At 37.3% G+C, this 16,669-nt stretch overlaps 1 protein-coding gene across 18 annotated transcripts in view; it reads right to left on the bottom strand.

Annotated features, from left to right (window-relative positions):
• SSBP2 (single stranded DNA binding protein 2) overlaps window positions 1-16,669 on the bottom strand; it is a gene marked incomplete at its 3' end in the record, with an annotated part of 228,385 nt that continues 211,716 nt past the window's right edge. For 10 of the 18 annotated variants that reach the window (XM_080682637.1, XM_080682639.1, XM_080682635.1 and 7 more), the window contains 2 exons: window positions 10,248-10,346; window positions 459-2,756 (listed from right to left, as the gene is read on the bottom strand). In XM_080682637.1, coding sequence (XP_080538763.1) covers window positions 2,727-2,756; window positions 10,248-10,346 — 129 coding nt within the window. Of the gene's footprint in view, window positions 2,757-10,187; window positions 10,347-16,669 lie in introns of those variants that run through there. The other 8 variants (XM_080682645.1, XM_080682631.1, XM_080682632.1 and 5 more) reach the window with 5 other exon arrangements.

Here is a 16,669-nt window from a genome sequence, read left to right as displayed (position 1 = left end):
CATATGTGTATTTTCTATGTTCAATGTAGGCAAGAATTGCTGACATTATTACTGTGAGGTGAAATATGTAGAAATAACTCAGGAAAAGGCATTATACATCAAAACAAATGAACACATGGATGGAGATGGAAAACACAAGAGAAAACATTGTCCTCTTATAAGAGAAAAGGAGAAGGTTTAAATGATTCAAAACCTAAACAAAAATTAATATACAGATATAGTATCCTCTATTTGGTACATGAGAAAAGTATTTGATATTAAAATTAAGTATCCTTATTTTATGGTTCTCTTGAATATAATTTTTTCCTTAAAAATAAAATTTCAACTACTCCGGGAATTTAAAAAATTTGAAATAACTATTTTTAATTGGGGTTCCAAGAGAGAAAAGTAAGTAAATACTTAGGATGAGTTGATTGGAATAACCTGAAAAAAATCAAATTTTACTTTTTTTTTTTTTTACCAAATAGGCTAGAAATAATGGGACCCATATTGCTAGTTATATTCCAATATTACCCCTAAAATCAGGGCCAACTAAAATAAGGTTCATGATTCTTTGTGATAATAAGAAACAATACCTTCTTAGAAGGCAAATAAAAGAAATTCAAGATCAGTAACAATGAAGAAAAGACTCAACCAAACATTTGAAAATTCTAGATTAAGCTTAACCACAGGACTGCCGGTGTTCACACAGTTATCACAAACAGTGAAAGTTAAAATTATTCTGGTAAATTTATGTGCCGGTACAAAGTGTCATCTTGAAGCTGCCTTGGCTTGAGTCAAACAGACCTTTTAGTTCGAATTCTTCATGAAAATCCTTGAAAGCCTGAAGCTGTTGTCCAGTGTGCAGTCCTCGATTTCTGCACACAATGTAACGGCGACTCCTTTGATTAGAACTTAAATCTGAACACACACTTAACTTGGCCTCTCTCTTTCCCTTCAACAGTTCTGCCCAGCATCCCTGTGTCGTGCACAGGCAAACTCTTTATTATCATAAGGAATAGATCACTACAAATTTTAGAGAAATAATAACCTGGGTCAGAAATTAGCAAACACACCGCCAAATTTTCATGTTAGAGACCATAAGCCTAAAGAAAGAAGAAGTCCTCTTACCGGAAATTAAACAATGCTTTTCAAAGTCTCTGGAGTTTGAAAACATAGTGGATGTTTATCAATGGTTATTTATATCACAATTTTAACAGAAAAGATTACCAACTTATCTTTCAGAGTCTACAATTAAAGTTGTCACACTTTTCTATTATGATTTTGGTGTTTGCACCTAGGATTGCACACAAAAAATCCCCAAAGATCTGGAAAGTGCCATGGGGCAAGGGGCTTCCATAAGAAAAGTGGTCAAAGTTTTTTTTTCTAGCGTTTACTCATTTTTTTCTGAACAGTGACACAATGTAGATGTAACCTGCTGAAGTCAATGGCCAAATGAAATGCAGTTCCTCTAAATGATTTCAGTATCGGTCTGTGTCCTGGGCAGAGAGCAGGAGCTCTGCAGCCAGTGAGCAGTGCACAGCAGGGACCCTGCAGGTCCATTCTGCTGCTGGGAAGCCGCACCTGGGCAGGAAGGCAACACGCCAGAGCCCTGGGTGTGGGAAAAACTTGTTCTTCCTTGTGCTGAAAATCTCAGTCATTTGAATACATCTTCTCTGCAATGTCCATGTGGAAAATGTTCACAAAAGGTCAGAATAAAAATCAGATAACGTTTCACATTAGTTTGTTATTTAAAATTTAGCTCTAGTATTCCTGGTGAGAAGTGACAGATTCAAGCAAATGGTTTTTCTGATCTCTCTGGTTTTTATCGTGGTATAAACAAAATATGTTGCTAAAAACATGACAAGCCCCATCACTTTATTGCTATGTCCTAAAGCAATTGGTACTAATTAGGGATTTTCTGTATCATCTAAGACAAACAAATCCAGAATTTCATCTAAAGCAGTTATTGCAGAAATATACTGTTAGGTCCCAGTTAAGCTTTTGTTGACGTATTTTTTTTAAAACAAAAGGTACAAAAATATTTTCACTAAAGGTAACTGAGAAATTGCTTGATTTGACATAAAGATGAAGACAGTTTCTTGTTCTTCTTCTTCTTTTTTTTTGGAAACAGTACACTTTGTGATTCACAGGGTAACTTGCATCAGACGCGATTTAATGAAAGCTCTCAAATAAGCAATTTTATTCCTATCCATGATTGCAGACATTTACAAAACCATAACATCTGAGTTCACCTTAAAAAATAACTTATATAAAGCAGTGATATACACAGCACAAAATAGTTCAGGGAGGGGCAGGAGCAACTTTTAATAATTAAAATGTAAACGTGAAAAAAAAAGGATGGAATAAAAGTCCCTACTCATTTCTACTTAAGATGTCATGTGATAGTATTTTACAATGTCCTGTGGGCCAATGTATGCATGTGTATATGTCCATATAACATACACATATACAATACATCCTCTTTCCCACACATATACATACACAGATAATTATTTGCAGTTCATTTTAGGGCAATTCTAATATGCCGCTCCGTACAGTTGTTTGAATCACGTTTGGACCCGCTTTCTTCACAAAATAGGGGAGAGAGCAGGAAATAAAAAGGTTGGTTTGGTGTGACTGAGATTCCTTTGTTTAACTGTACACTGTGATGAATAATTTTCTTCCCTAGTAGTTCTGTGAAGGGCTGACTCACTGTGGTTTTCATGAGGAGACTTGGTAATTGATCACACACTCATTGTCATGCTAGGGGAATACTAGAAAGAAAGAAGAATCCATATTTTAACAACAATTCTTTTACAGACCACTAATGTTTTTCGTGGTAAACAATAGTAACTATGAATTTTAATGTATTATAATCTTTTATGTTCAAGCTTTTAACCTCATACAACAGAAAAATAAGAAACTATAAAAAGAATAAACGCATATAGAGTTGACTTAGTCCTGAAATTTTTAACATTTCCTCTGGAAAGTAACCATTCACATTCTCTCCCTGGACTCAGGTGGATGATAATTACTCAGTTCCTCAGCCTTTTCCTTCCAGCAGATTCATGGGCATTTGTTATAATTTGGGTAAATCCAGTCCAAGGCTGAATCATAATGAAATAAGGTGGAGGGACAGTCTTGTATTTACTAGCCATGTAAACTTGGGAGGTTACCTAAGCTTTCTGCACTTCAGTTTCCTCACCTATACAGTGGGTTTAATGATACCATCCGCTTTAAGGGGGTTTTGGGAGGATTAAATATATAACCCTTAAAACCATGTATTGATTGACTACACGGCAAAGACTCAGTAAATATTTGATTGACAGTGTAAGGGAAACAAAACAAAAACAACTCCCAGCTGGCCCTAAGAAGTTATCATTAAAGCACTTATAATATTGAAGAGTCTAGCTATACCTAGCATATAAGCATCTTCCCTAATCTAATCTCAACCCACAGTCTTTTCTGGGTGAGTGTAGGGCATTGTTGTTACATGTTTCTTGTCGGTTTGATTTGGGTGAGGCTTTCAGAAATTTGCAAGTGGTCTCGAAAATGATTGAGAGAGGAATCGAGAGGAATTATTTGGATGATTAACTACTCTCCTGTTCTTGAGGGACAGACTGTGATAGTAAAGTTCTAGAGCAGCACCTTCCAACAGAACTTTCTTTAATGATGGACATGTTTTAAGACTGTGCTGCCCAACATAGAGGCCACTAGCTACATGTGGCTATTGAGCACATGATATGTTGGTAATGCCCCTGAGGAACTAACATTTTAATGTTATTTAGTTTACTTAAGTTTAAATATCCCCATACAGCCAGTGGCCCACATCTTGGACAGCATAGTTCCACAGCCTCTGACCTAAGGGGAGGGCCTCCACTCCCAAGAGTGTTTCTAGATTAAAATACACATGTGCGCCCTGAAATACTACACGTTTTTGTAGAAACCTATGAGGACCAGAGCAAAGGGGAGTTCCTTTTAACGTGTTAATAATGATTGTGCCTTGTGGACAGAGGCAGGTAAAGTCAAGGGGGTTGGTCCCAGGTCCCAGGTCCCAGGTCCCAGGGACTTAACCTGGACCAGTGATGACCCTGGAAAAGGGAGCATACACTTTACAAAAGGGAGCAGATGGGAAGGAATGACGTGAATTCCACATGAGCTGAGGTACTGAGGAACCAGAAACAAGGTGAAAGGTGTATACTTAGATAAGGATGGACTTATTAATGTAGAAAAAATGAGATTCCCAAGGAAGAGCAGAAGGTGACAATGGCTCAGTTGGCAAAAGTCTGGGCAGAAAGTCATTAGGCGTAAATCCAGGGCTCAAATAAAAAAACACTTATTGATCCTGAATAAAGGTGGACGACCAGGCCTGAAAACAGGTCACTGGACTATAGGGGAAGACTGTGTTCATCTTTTGAACACAGGTCAAATCAAGAAAAATCTACTAGTTAATCATGTAACAGCCTCATATTTCTTTTCAGTATAAGAAAGCTAAATTATATGTTGCTGACTCTGTATGTTGTATTACAGTGAATAAGGTGATTAAAAAAAGGAGACTGCCAGGGAAGAGAAAGGGGATTCAGTTTGATAGAAAACTTCTCCCCTTTAGCCTTGATAATGGCAGCAAGAAAAGCAAAGCAAAACCCAAAACCAACAAGGATCATGAAGAAGGACTGATGAAATGGAGCTCCCCCCTGACCCGGTGCTGGAAGGGGGTTATGCTCCCATTTCATCAGAAGGTACCATGCAAATCTCCCATCATAAACAATGGCAGCAAGCTTCAATGAACTATGCACAGCTTTTGATGAAACGGAATTATATTTTGGTATTTGACTTTCAGGTGTAAGAATAAACAAAGGGAAAATAAATGGATAGCAAGATTTTATTAAAAACAGAAAAACTTAGAAAATATGGCAAAAAAATGGGCACAGAAAAATGTAATCTATGCTCTCTATAGCTACTGTTATTTACAGTAAGAATCGGTGATCCCGTCAGCGCTGTCCAATAGGACTTTCTGTGATCATGGATGTTTTCTGCGCTGTCCCATGCAGCGGCCACTAGCCACATATGGCAACTGACTCTTACAATGTAGCTAGTGCAGGGTAGGAAGTGAAATTTTAGTTGTATTTTATTCTAATTAATTTAAATTTAAATAACACAGCCAAATTATTTCAAGGCAAATATTTTATTGGGCATATTGTGCCAATAATCTAAAAACAGTAAAAGATACTAAGGCATTTCAGAAAAAAACTTCAAAGGAAATGTCTGAAAAAAACCCTACAAACTTCTGGAGAAGTCCTAATGAACTCCAGAGACCATCTCATTTAATGCACACCCCAGGTCATTGGGATTTTAGAAATTCTTCAATCCTTTTTCATAGGATTATTGCAGCTGATTCTCATGTCACATATGTCATGCCATGTTGGGGAATGCAGTTATAGATATACTATAGCCTTCTTTCTAATATACACTGTCAAAAGTATAGGTGCCGGTAAGTAAATATATATACACATTCTCTGCATGTCAAGCATGTTTGTTAGTTGCTACCATCTTTTCCTAGTGGCAATTGTTAAGATTTTTATCCTGTGATATTTCAAAAGTTTTACAGAAAAATGAACACTTGTTACAGATTCACTGGGAAGTTAGGAGAGCGAGGCTTGTCCGGGAGGAAACTAAGTGAAAAAATAAGGCACACACACACAAAAAAAGAGGAAGTTAAGGGTCAGTCAGAAAGGAAGGAAGCAGCAGCTCCAAGCAACCCAGAAAAATTAGCAAGCATCTGCTAATGGTGTCTGCATAGTCTGAGTAGCTGTGAAATGACGCTGTGTGTGTACCTGGTGCAGGGTAATAGATTCCACGGGTGTCTGAGTGTCTACATAGTGATGTATTGTTTGCAAGGCCAAGGCTACAACCTGCTCCTCTGCTGCTACTTTATTGGAAATGCTTCAACTACGTAAAAAGAAGGAACATCACAAAATTTCTAGAACAACTGGCAGAATGTGCATGGAAAAAGGTATTCTGCTACTGGTTGCTGTTCTTCAGAGGAGAAGTGGCTTAGAGTTTTCCAGAAGTAAAGGAAGAGCAGGTGTTAATTGGGGTATCAGATTTAGAGACATTAAATATTCATGGTGTACTGTCCTAGGCCACACTGCAATGTGTTCCTTGTGTGGCCGCCTCAGTACGTGAAGACACATCGTCATGTGAGCGGCAGAATCCTGGGATATCGGGTGGTCCTGTTTCAAAACTGTTCTGAGTCTGGTTCTCCTCCAGTAGATGATAAAATGGCTCTGATAAAGTTGCTGACAGCATTAGTGTTTGGTTTGGCACAAAGAGAGTGAAACCTCAAGGTATAATTTTCAGCACATATTAGCTTGTTTTACCTTCTTACGTAAAATATATTTTGAAATGAACATGCCTTGGTATGTGCTAGAGAATCTATGGTTTTCCCTTTAGTATATCCCTTTCATGCGCATGGAATGTGCATGATATCCATTAAAACCCAAACAATGTTCGTAAGTTCCTGTTTAATCACGTCAAGAACACCTCAGATCTCACTATATTTCTACTTCTACGTACATAGATAATATTTTATTTTCTTAATGAGAGATAAGTATACTGCAGCTACTCTGAGCTAAACTAAAGTGAGATAAATTCAGTGTGTATGTGACTATGTAAAAAACATTGGCCATATGTGATTTCTTTGCAAGAGCAGAAAATGACAAAGGCAGTAAGGGCGTAAGAGATGATCTCGCAATTTGCTTATGATTCCTAATTGATACCATGGTTTTAATATCATGTTTGCTCAGTTGATTATAGGTTAATGCCATGGAGAAAATATTCTGCTAAATTAATTCAAGAAATAAGGTTAAGCGTCTTTCTTACTTGAGAAGCATGAAACATTTATTTTTTGAACTAAGCCTTTTTGTATTCTGTATTTTCAATATCAAACATTTCATTGAATTTACACTAGGGGGCATCTTTGTTTCTTGAAATAAAGACCTTGTTTAGGATCTAAAGAACAGGAGGCTGACTAGTGAAACATTCCCAATTCACATTTTTCTGTGTAAAGCATGCTGGCATTGCAAGGTTTCTGACTTGGGGTGGGGAATCTTTGTTTCCACAGGAATTACATGCAGAAGCACATGTGAAGTGACCAGGATAGTGTGTGTACATGATAAGCACTCAATAGATGTTTGCTTCCTTCCCAGGCCTCTGTCTGTGGTTTAACTTAAAGATAAAGACCAACAAATCTTCAAAAGGCAGACTGCTCAGCCATATGTGCTTTTCAGACTTATGGGCATTAAAAAACCCCCACGAACTTTAAATGTTTATTCATTGGAAAATTTTCTTTTGAAAGTACATTCTTTTTCTTTTTTCTTTTGAAAGTACGTCTATTAAAGCAGGGGACAGTGAAACAAGGAAGGTCTTAGGATAGAAGCAGCAACAGGGGAGAGCCCAGGCGGGGCTGCTCTGATTCTGGAAATGTTACAGGAAAGAAATGAGCCAAGGCGGGGCTGCTGTCAGCTCACTGGGAAGTCGCAGAAAAGGGGCCTTGTAGACATTATAACTTACTGGAGATCCCTAGTCTACTTCTTCCTAAGGCCTTCCATTTGTCAGCAAGGAATCTCTTTTGTCTTCCTTCCTCTCTGCTCTCATTTCTTGATCTTTTAAAAAAAAGTCTAAACAAAAATGTATGGTGATGTGATAGAGAAAACCACAGAAAACAGTGACATTCATAAGGCAGAGCCCTCACCAGGTGAACAGGAGAATGGAGCCCCAGGGGGACCTGCTACCTCTAGGTGGGGGTGCCCTTTCTAGACCACCATCCAATTATTTTGCCTTTGGAGACTTTTCTGGTGGGACCAGGAGAGAGGGAGCGAGAAGAAAAGGTGGGGACTGTTTTCCCTAACCCTGCAGAGCATTTTACCTTCTTCTAGGCCTCAAGGGCAGGGGTCAGGGTGGGTGAGGCCCTGCTCCAGCTGCTCTCTTTTCTATGCACAAATTCACAAAAGGACCTGCTGTGTTACGTGAACATACTCCAGTTGGGGTTAAAGGGTGAGGCTGGTGTGTATTCTGCACAAAGACACTTTTAAAGTCCTGTTATATCTGATTCTTTGATCACCATAGGGCCTGTTATATCTGATTCTTTGATCACCATAGGGCCTGTTATATCTGATTCTTTGATCACCATAGGGAGAATTCTGGTGCCAACTCTGAGGTGGCACCCCCTTCCCTGTAAACAAGGCAGCAGTCAGGAATGACAGATCTGGGAGGAAGGAGAGGGGACAGCTCCTCTGGAGTTCAAGTCATGTGGAAACTTTAAAAAAAGTTTTCTTATCCAATCTAAAATAAATAATTTCCTATGTGCTTTTAAAACACCTGGTTTATATCTATGATAGTACTTATTAATCTGACATATGGTTTAATTAGTTTTGTAAGTATGTTCTCCCCATCTGATTATATTTTTTGAGGTTAGGGATGTGTTATATTTATCTCAGAATACTTTGTCCTTAACCTAGTGCTTTGCATAAAGCAGGCTCAATAAATGTTGAATTGAACTGAAGTAATTATCATATACCTCACTAATTTATAGCATTTTGTTGCTGGAAGAATTAGCATAAAAATAAATGCATCTAATTAGATCTAGTGAACATTAACTAATTATTTAAAATTAATTAATTTGTCCATAGTCTTGCAACAAACTAATGAAAGAACCAGGGTCTAAGAAATAATTTCCATAATCCTAAGCATTATGATAAACTACATAGTTTCTCATGTATTTCCTATTTCCTCATCATGAATGGGCTATTCTTGATTTTTTTAAATATGAATTTTTATCTATGCCTTCTTTGTCTTTACTAACATACATATACACAGAGTGGGGCAAAAGTAGGTTTACAATTGCTTGTATGGAAAATAATACAATAATTAGTAAATAATAATAATACTACAAAATAAGCTCTTTTTGCCTACTCACAACTGTAAACCTACTTTTCCCCACACCTGTGTTTATATATCCTGGAAATAAAACACACAAACCAAAGATCAGCATAACTGCATTTCTAGTTTTAACAGAAGTAAAGTAAAAAATGAGGGCCAGTCTTATCCCATGCAGAGGCGCTAGGTCAAGAAGTAAAAGAGTCCACAGAACACCCAGTTTTGGGTTCCATTGGGAAAGCACTGTTCTGTGCAAAAGTGGGTAAGTTACTAGCCACTGCTTCAAACTCTGATGGTGTCTCCTCTACTAAAGGTTGAATTAGGCCAAAAAGAGGGTAGCTTTTCCTTCGGATTCTGTTTGCAGTTTGGTAGAGCCTCCATAATCAGTTTTAGAGATGGCGATCATGTGTGGAGGCCCTATGACTGTGAAATTCGTCTGAAATCCTTTCTGCTATGTTCCAGTCCCGTAGTTCTGAGCAGAGAATGTGCAGCAGCAGCAGCAGCAGCAGCAGCACCTGCAAAGCTTTTGTACCTTCAGGTTTGCCCAGTCCCACTCTTGGAAATTCTGATTCACTAGGTCTAGGGAGGGTTCTGGCAAACTCTATTTTTAAAAATTCCATAGATGCTTTTAATGTGAAATATTAGTTTAAAAGTCATTGTATTGTATAATAACACCTTGAAAAAAGACACCACATTGTCTTTTTGGTCTCACCAGTGCCTAGCACAGCCCATTGCACATGCTCAGTAACTGTTTATTAAATGAACAAGTGAATTCCATTGCTTCTCTTTTTGTTCTTACCTACCTCTATGGAGATATGAATGATATTGCCTTTGCTTAACACTATACTCACACTCAAAAAAGAGCTGGGTAGCCAGTTTAGGTTAAATGTAAAAAACAGGTTACCAATGTAAAACCAGGGAGTGAGGTCTAGTGGAGTACACACATCTAGATAATTTTTAGAGCCTTAAGGACAGACAGCATTAAGCACAGACCTGGGTTTGCAGTGATCCAAGACGTTTTAGTAATGGGAGAACTTACAAAAACTATCAAATATACAACCTAATTCCAGTGTGTTCCTGATGGTGGATGTTCTGTATGAGAAAGTTAGTATTATAATTTTTGTTTTTGTAATTATGTACATGGGAGTAAAAAAGAAAAAGTTTATTTTTAAAATTTTTTCAAAGAAATTTCACTTCATTTTCTGACTTTTAACAGATCAACCTATTGAACTCTAAACAGTTGTAATAATGGCTGTATGCATTACTTCTCATAGAAGAGCTTCAGAAATAAAATCTGGATATAATAATGTAGTCAAGGAAATACTTACACTCTCACTCTGAAAAGGATTTAAGAAATTTCCCCCCATTTCGCTATCATCCCTTGGAGTGCCCGGTTGATTACTCAGGCTCATATTATTGGGAGAGTTCTGTAAACAAGATTTAGAAAACAAGGCATTGTTGAAGATTTTAATTTCCCTCTTGCATTGTACTGTTTCAAAATTGGAATCTATAGCAGCATCTCTACGGACAAAGCTGACTTGTGATTCTAATCTCAGAGCATGTTTTCTGGTTCATTCTTTGAACCTTGACAAGTACTAATGCTTTCCCAAAAGAAAATTAAAAAACACACAGAACACCCGAAATAACCCACCACAACTCTTTTTCTTAGTCTCAGAATCAATATTTATTCAATTTCCCACCCTCAGCTTACAGAGTTCCTAGAACTCTGGGGAGTTTAAAACTCTTTTCCAGCAGGGGCACGATGCAGAGCCAACCTGCTGCTCCGGCATGACGGAATGACACCCTCTCTTGGTAATGTTATTAGTCAAACGTCAAAAGATCACCGTTTTCATAAACATTTCCCTTTCATTCCACATACGGTTTGCACAGTAACACTACTTTAACCATTACTTTTATATGAACCATAAGGAAAAAAAGAAGATAGTTAACAACTATAGTTAAGAACAAGAGAAATACCTTAGGACCTGAGAATTCAATATGTACTTTTAGAGGAAAAGAAGGCTCTGAGATGAACCTGCTTTAGAACTTTTCTCTATCATTAGTTTAAGGGATGATTTACTTTGAAACTTTCCTTTAAGATAAAATGGCTGATATTAGCAATCTAATCAAACACTAAGCAGTACATCACTTCACGTTCTATTTAAATTTGCTAGTCTAATTATTACCGTACAATTTTAGCCCTGTGAGGTCGTCTGATACTCCACAGCTAGAGGAAATACGAACTGAATGGCATTGGCGTACAAAGCACATTCACATTCACACAGTACTGCGACTGTGACTGTGACTGAGGGACTTTCGAGGTCCAATTTATAGACTTGTGAAAAGAAACTTCAAGGTTAAAATTTTTTACTTGTTATTTCAAGTGAGAGAAAGATTTAATATTTTTTCCCCTAAGCCACTGACATTGTACACTCTGTTTTTGGCTGTTTAAAAGAAAATTGCATTGTACACTCTGTTTCTGGCTGTTTAAAAGAAAACTGCACTGAGGATTTGACTTAACTCAAGACAAGTTACGTCATGAAATTTAAAATTGTATGAGTGAGAATATGTGCTTTTTTAAAAATAAGGCTAAACTGCAAAGCAGACACAGGTACAGGAACCGGTGGAGTTCCGCTTTATGTAGTCCTGCTGTGCACCCCACAGGGAGCATCTGACAAATTTGCCAATGAACCACACCAGCTGGGGAACCATGTTTAATAGCAGAAAGAGAACTATTTAAAAAAAAATGAATTCTTCTTTAAAAATGTTAGTTTTCCAAGTATATTGAAAAGTGAATCTACATTGAAATGAACACCGATAACTTGATTTCTCAAAAACAACAACAAAACATGTGAGTAAAATTTAATTAAATGCAACTAACAAAGCTATTCTTATTCATGATTAAAGTTACTAACTAATCAACTATGTTTAGAAAGTGGGAGTGATAATGCTGACTTAGATAAAAAATAAAAGTAAATTTATTCAAATATTTTAAGATTTACTCTAAATCTAGGTCTTTTTGGTGAAGGCAGATTTCTGTCACTTCATATATATGGAGAAACGGATAATCTTAGAATAAAAAAGAATCTAACATCTATCTAAGGGTATGTGAGGATGCACCTGGGAGCTGAAGACTTCTACGTACTCAAACAAATCTATGAAATATACCCTCTCCATTCTAGTGTAATGTTCACACCCCCAGTAGCTCCTGAGGTGCCCCAGAGGAGCAGCATATCTGACTGAGTCAAGGTGTTCTCAGACTCTGCTGCACTTTTGCCATATCTCATTTCTTGATTTACAATTTTGAAAGTTTATCTAACTTAAAATCTGATTCCTGACTCAAAGTGTTGATTTTAAAATATTTGAAATTTGAAAGTAATATTGCATTACTATTTAAATATCTAGAAATATTTAGAAGAAATGTTTTTAAAACACTCCCAGTGTTATTATTTCTGTTTTTGGCTGTTTGCACACTTTTGTGTGGGGTTATATAAGAACACCAAGAGGAAGATTAAAAGGACACATTCAACATACAAAACTGAACTAATATCAGATCTCTGAAACCTACTCCTTTCTAGTTCACTGGGCATGTTTGAAAATCTTGAAATCTTTTTAAAAAAATCTGAAGTAATCTCTACAAAATGCTGCAAAAAACAACAACAAGAGTTTCTAATGGGGGGTCTTAAGGAGATTGTGCTGTCCACGATCACTGAGTGACATGATGAACATAAAAGTCACTCAGTACAGGCACCTGAGGAACAGCCAAGACGGTTCCAAACACCAGGCTGGAGCAGGTTATGAGGGCGGGTGGCAATGAACTGGGTGTATATTTCAGTTAACTGTAAGTATGTTTGTGTGCAGTGCTCAGGAGATTTTATCATAAAGGCAAGAATATAATGCACAAAAAGGGCTTAGGTGGGTCAAAAAGGCACTCGAGTTGCTTAAGCATATAATTAGGGAGTACAGAGCACAAAAGAATACAAGCAACACTTACTTTTAGCAACATTAGGCATTTTTGGTTGCATTTTCTACTTCAGTTAATGTGTACTTTATTCCTTACTTATACTCTAAGAATTCAGCTTGAAGAACTATAGTTAAAATTATATTAATCCCATTTTCAAAGGATTTTATTACATTCTCATTCACCTCACCCTTTTTCCAAACTGGAATGTTTTCCCTACTTAAGCTATGACATCATATACAAATGCTATTTTAAGTATACATGTGCCTATGCGTGGGCTCGCACACACCCAGTTTCTTCTGGCTAACACATTTAATTCATTTAGCTCTCCCTTCTGTGATTTTTATCTTGCAAGTATTCTTCCATATCATCTCTTAGTTAGTTATTGTTCCTTCTCCCACCTATCCCCAGAAATTGCTCCAAAACTTTCAAACTGTTGTTTAAAAGGGGAACACTTGTAGAAATTTGGGCTGTCTATAATTGGAAGAAAATAATATTGACAGTATTCTAAGCCCTTTGGAAGTGAATTTTGAATTGATTTCTCACAGGTAATAGCAAGGTTTATAGAGTGTCATTTTGACTCTGCCATTTGCCTAAAAGAATAAACTGCCAGTCCTGGTTCCCCCAGGGGGTTAAGTGAGTGAGAACTTAGGCTCGCAGCTGAGATGATGGCAGAGATTTGTAGTTGTTAATGGGCAACCCTACAAATGGTGTGGAATATTGAACTGGAACTAAGGTTCATGAGATTAGAAAGCTTCAGGTTGGAAAGATTCCTTTGATAATTTATTAAGCATGACATAATCAGATTGTGCCTTCTGATTTTTTTCAAACTAAAAAATGTAAATGTTAAGTATCTTAATGTGAACTGCAGAATTTATTTAGGTGAATTCCTTCTAAGAAAACAACCATATGCTCCTCTCTAACCCCAACTCCTAAAACAACTCCAAGGCATAATAGTTTGGTTCCACTGATTAAATGAATGACTCCTCAGTTGCAAAAGGGATGACAAGAATTTCACTTTTCATTAAAAAAGGCTTCTAGCCCTAGTTGGTTTGGCTCAGTGGATAGAGCCTCTGCCTGCAGACTGAAGGGTCCTGGGTCTGATTCTGGTCAAGGGCACATGCGCGGGTTGCTGGCTCGATCTCCAGTAGGGGTTGTGCAAGAGGCAGCCAATCAATGATTCTCTCTCATCATTGATGTTTCTATCTCTCTCTCCCTCTATCCTTCCTCTCTGAAATCAATAAAAATATATTTTTTAAAAAGGCTTCTAAATTAAAGGTGAATTCTGCATTATGAGAAAGATGTATGTAAGTTTTACTAGGTAATCCTCAACTGAGCAAGAGTTGTTAAAACTCTTTGGAGCCCTGAGCTCATTTCGCCAGTGGAACAGTGCTGTCAAAGGGGAGTTGACAGGGTGGGTTCCGAGCCTTGTTCACAAAAGGTAGCATAATGAAAAGGAAAACATTTAGTATCTGTACAGTGTTTCATAGCCCTTAGCATATGATTCTCAACAATTTTATGAACTAGGTAAGAAATGAACTACAAGCTCTACCTCTTATTTTAGAGCGAAGAAAGCAAAGCCTAAGAGAAATCAAGTAACATGTTGCCACCAAAACTTGTAAGTAGTAGAACCAGGCTTTCTGATTCTCAATTCAGTAATCTTCACCTTACATATAAAATGCATAAAAAATAGAAAAAGAATTGAAATGGTACTAAAAAACAACACTTAAAAATGGAGTAAGAAATTTAAAAAATATATGTAATATTGATGCTTGATAAAATACAGGTTTAATTGGAGAACTGGGGAGACGTAGCTGGAGACCTAAGAGGGATTTTGAACCAAACTGCTAAGCAGTAGTGGTCAAGATTATCTTCTGATTCACAAGCAAGGATGTCTAGGAAAAGAATAGGATGGGAGGGATCAAACTCAGGAAAAAGGCAGAAAAGAGTTTTGTGTGGCAGTTGGACAGTGTTGGAAAGGAAGAAGGTGGGAAACTGAGTTGGTGACAATGTGCATAGCTTGGAGTAAAACACAAATAACTAGGCAGTGAATGGAAAGAGGTGAGGAGAAAAATAACTGGGGTGGGAGTGGGGAGTAATACAAATGATGCTACTGATTAGAGAAAAGGTAACTAGAGACATGACAGACCAATGACGCCATCGCCCTGACAGCCTTGGGCAGGTTGGTGCAGGAAGGAGCTGCTTAGAAGCTCATCTGAAGGTGGATGCAACTAGTCATTTCTAGTACATTGCTAAGTGGCTTATAGATTACTTGGAGATGACGATTATGTTAATTGAAATGTATTTGAATTCTGATTTGAAAAAGTTTTTCCTTATTGTTTTTGTTTGGTCTCCTTAGTTATATTGAGCTTCTGGAAGGCAGAGACCTTACCTTGTTTATCTTTTAATTTTGAGAGCCTAACAGTGGTCGGCAAACTGCGGCTCGCAAGCCACGGGTTGCTGCTCTGTTGACTAATGAGTTTGCCGACCACTGGCCTAGAAGAATGCCTTGGCAGCACTGATGTTTACTGAATGAAGGAACTGCTGCCTGAGTATAAACCACCTGAGGGCAAAGATTATGTTTGTACTTAACGAAGTCTATCGTATCTCCCCACTGTGCACAAGGCAGTACCCAGTACACAAAAGTACACAATGGGTGGCTCATTGATGCTTAAAGAATAAGCAGTACCTCATTAGGCAAGAGAATGTTTTCAGCAGCATTTTTTCCCGGGAAAAACTTGTCTCTGGGAATGGGAATGGGAATGGGAAAATAAGCATAGAAGGAACAGCAACAGACTTGATATGAGGCAGATTAGAAGATGGTATTTAATTTGTCCTTATGGCACTATTTAAACATTTCAAAGTACTTAATAAATTACCAAGTACTTTCCAATATAGAATTGTTTACAACTACCTAATGTACAAAGTTATGGGTTGTAGTGGAAATTTTAGAAGATGGCCTTAAGTAGTTCGGATGATCCCACTTTTGTGTAATGAAGAATCCTCGTTAGATACGAGGGTATGCTACAGAAACCTAACATTAGAAATTTCACTGGTGACCACAAAGCACCATTCGGCTAGTATCAGTCGTTAGGCACCGAAGGGAGCTGATGTGATCACAGACATCTAACTGGTGAAGGAGCTGCCCAGAGAAAAGGCCCTGCTGGAGTTTTACAGTGACTCTGACTTTGAAAACAGGCTTTTTGAAGGCTTACCTAATGCTGTTTCTCACAGAAGTAAGCTAGTGCCATTATAAATATTTACCTGTTTTTAGAAAAGAAAAGCCTTCCTGATTGATCCTAGACACGGACATCCAAAGTGTATGTAGGACATATAAGCCAGATGTGTAGGTGTAATGTCAGAATGCCAATTAAACTATCTCTCACTCTTTTTTCCTTTTTAGCTTGAAGTATTTAAAAGGTTTTGCAGCTCAATCTTATTTAGACTTCTTTACATTTTTCTTGGCATTGAGAATTTTACATTATTTTACATGAAAATAAATTAGAAGTAGAATTAAAAATTTAAAGTCATTCTTTAATGAATTTCTATATTGATATAAAGTAGACTTCTTAGAGTCATTCTAGTGGTAGTTAATAATTAGTTCTTATCAGCCATTCTAAATATATTTTTGATCCACAGAGAACTATTTTAAATTCATCATGACCTAAAAAGTATTTAGGTACTCTTCTTCAAAAAATATAAGGCATCTTAGCAAAGGATTAATTTTAGATACTCAAACTCTTGAAGAAAAATGCAGACACATGCTCTTTGAAGGCTTACTTTCCTACT

The sequence above is a fragment of the Plecotus auritus genome, assembly GCF_963455305.1.
Source record: "Plecotus auritus genome assembly, chromosome: 7".
NCBI classification, from domain to species: domain Eukaryota; kingdom Metazoa; phylum Chordata; class Mammalia; order Chiroptera; family Vespertilionidae; genus Plecotus; species Plecotus auritus.
This window is presented reverse-complemented; position numbering and strand designations above follow the sequence as displayed.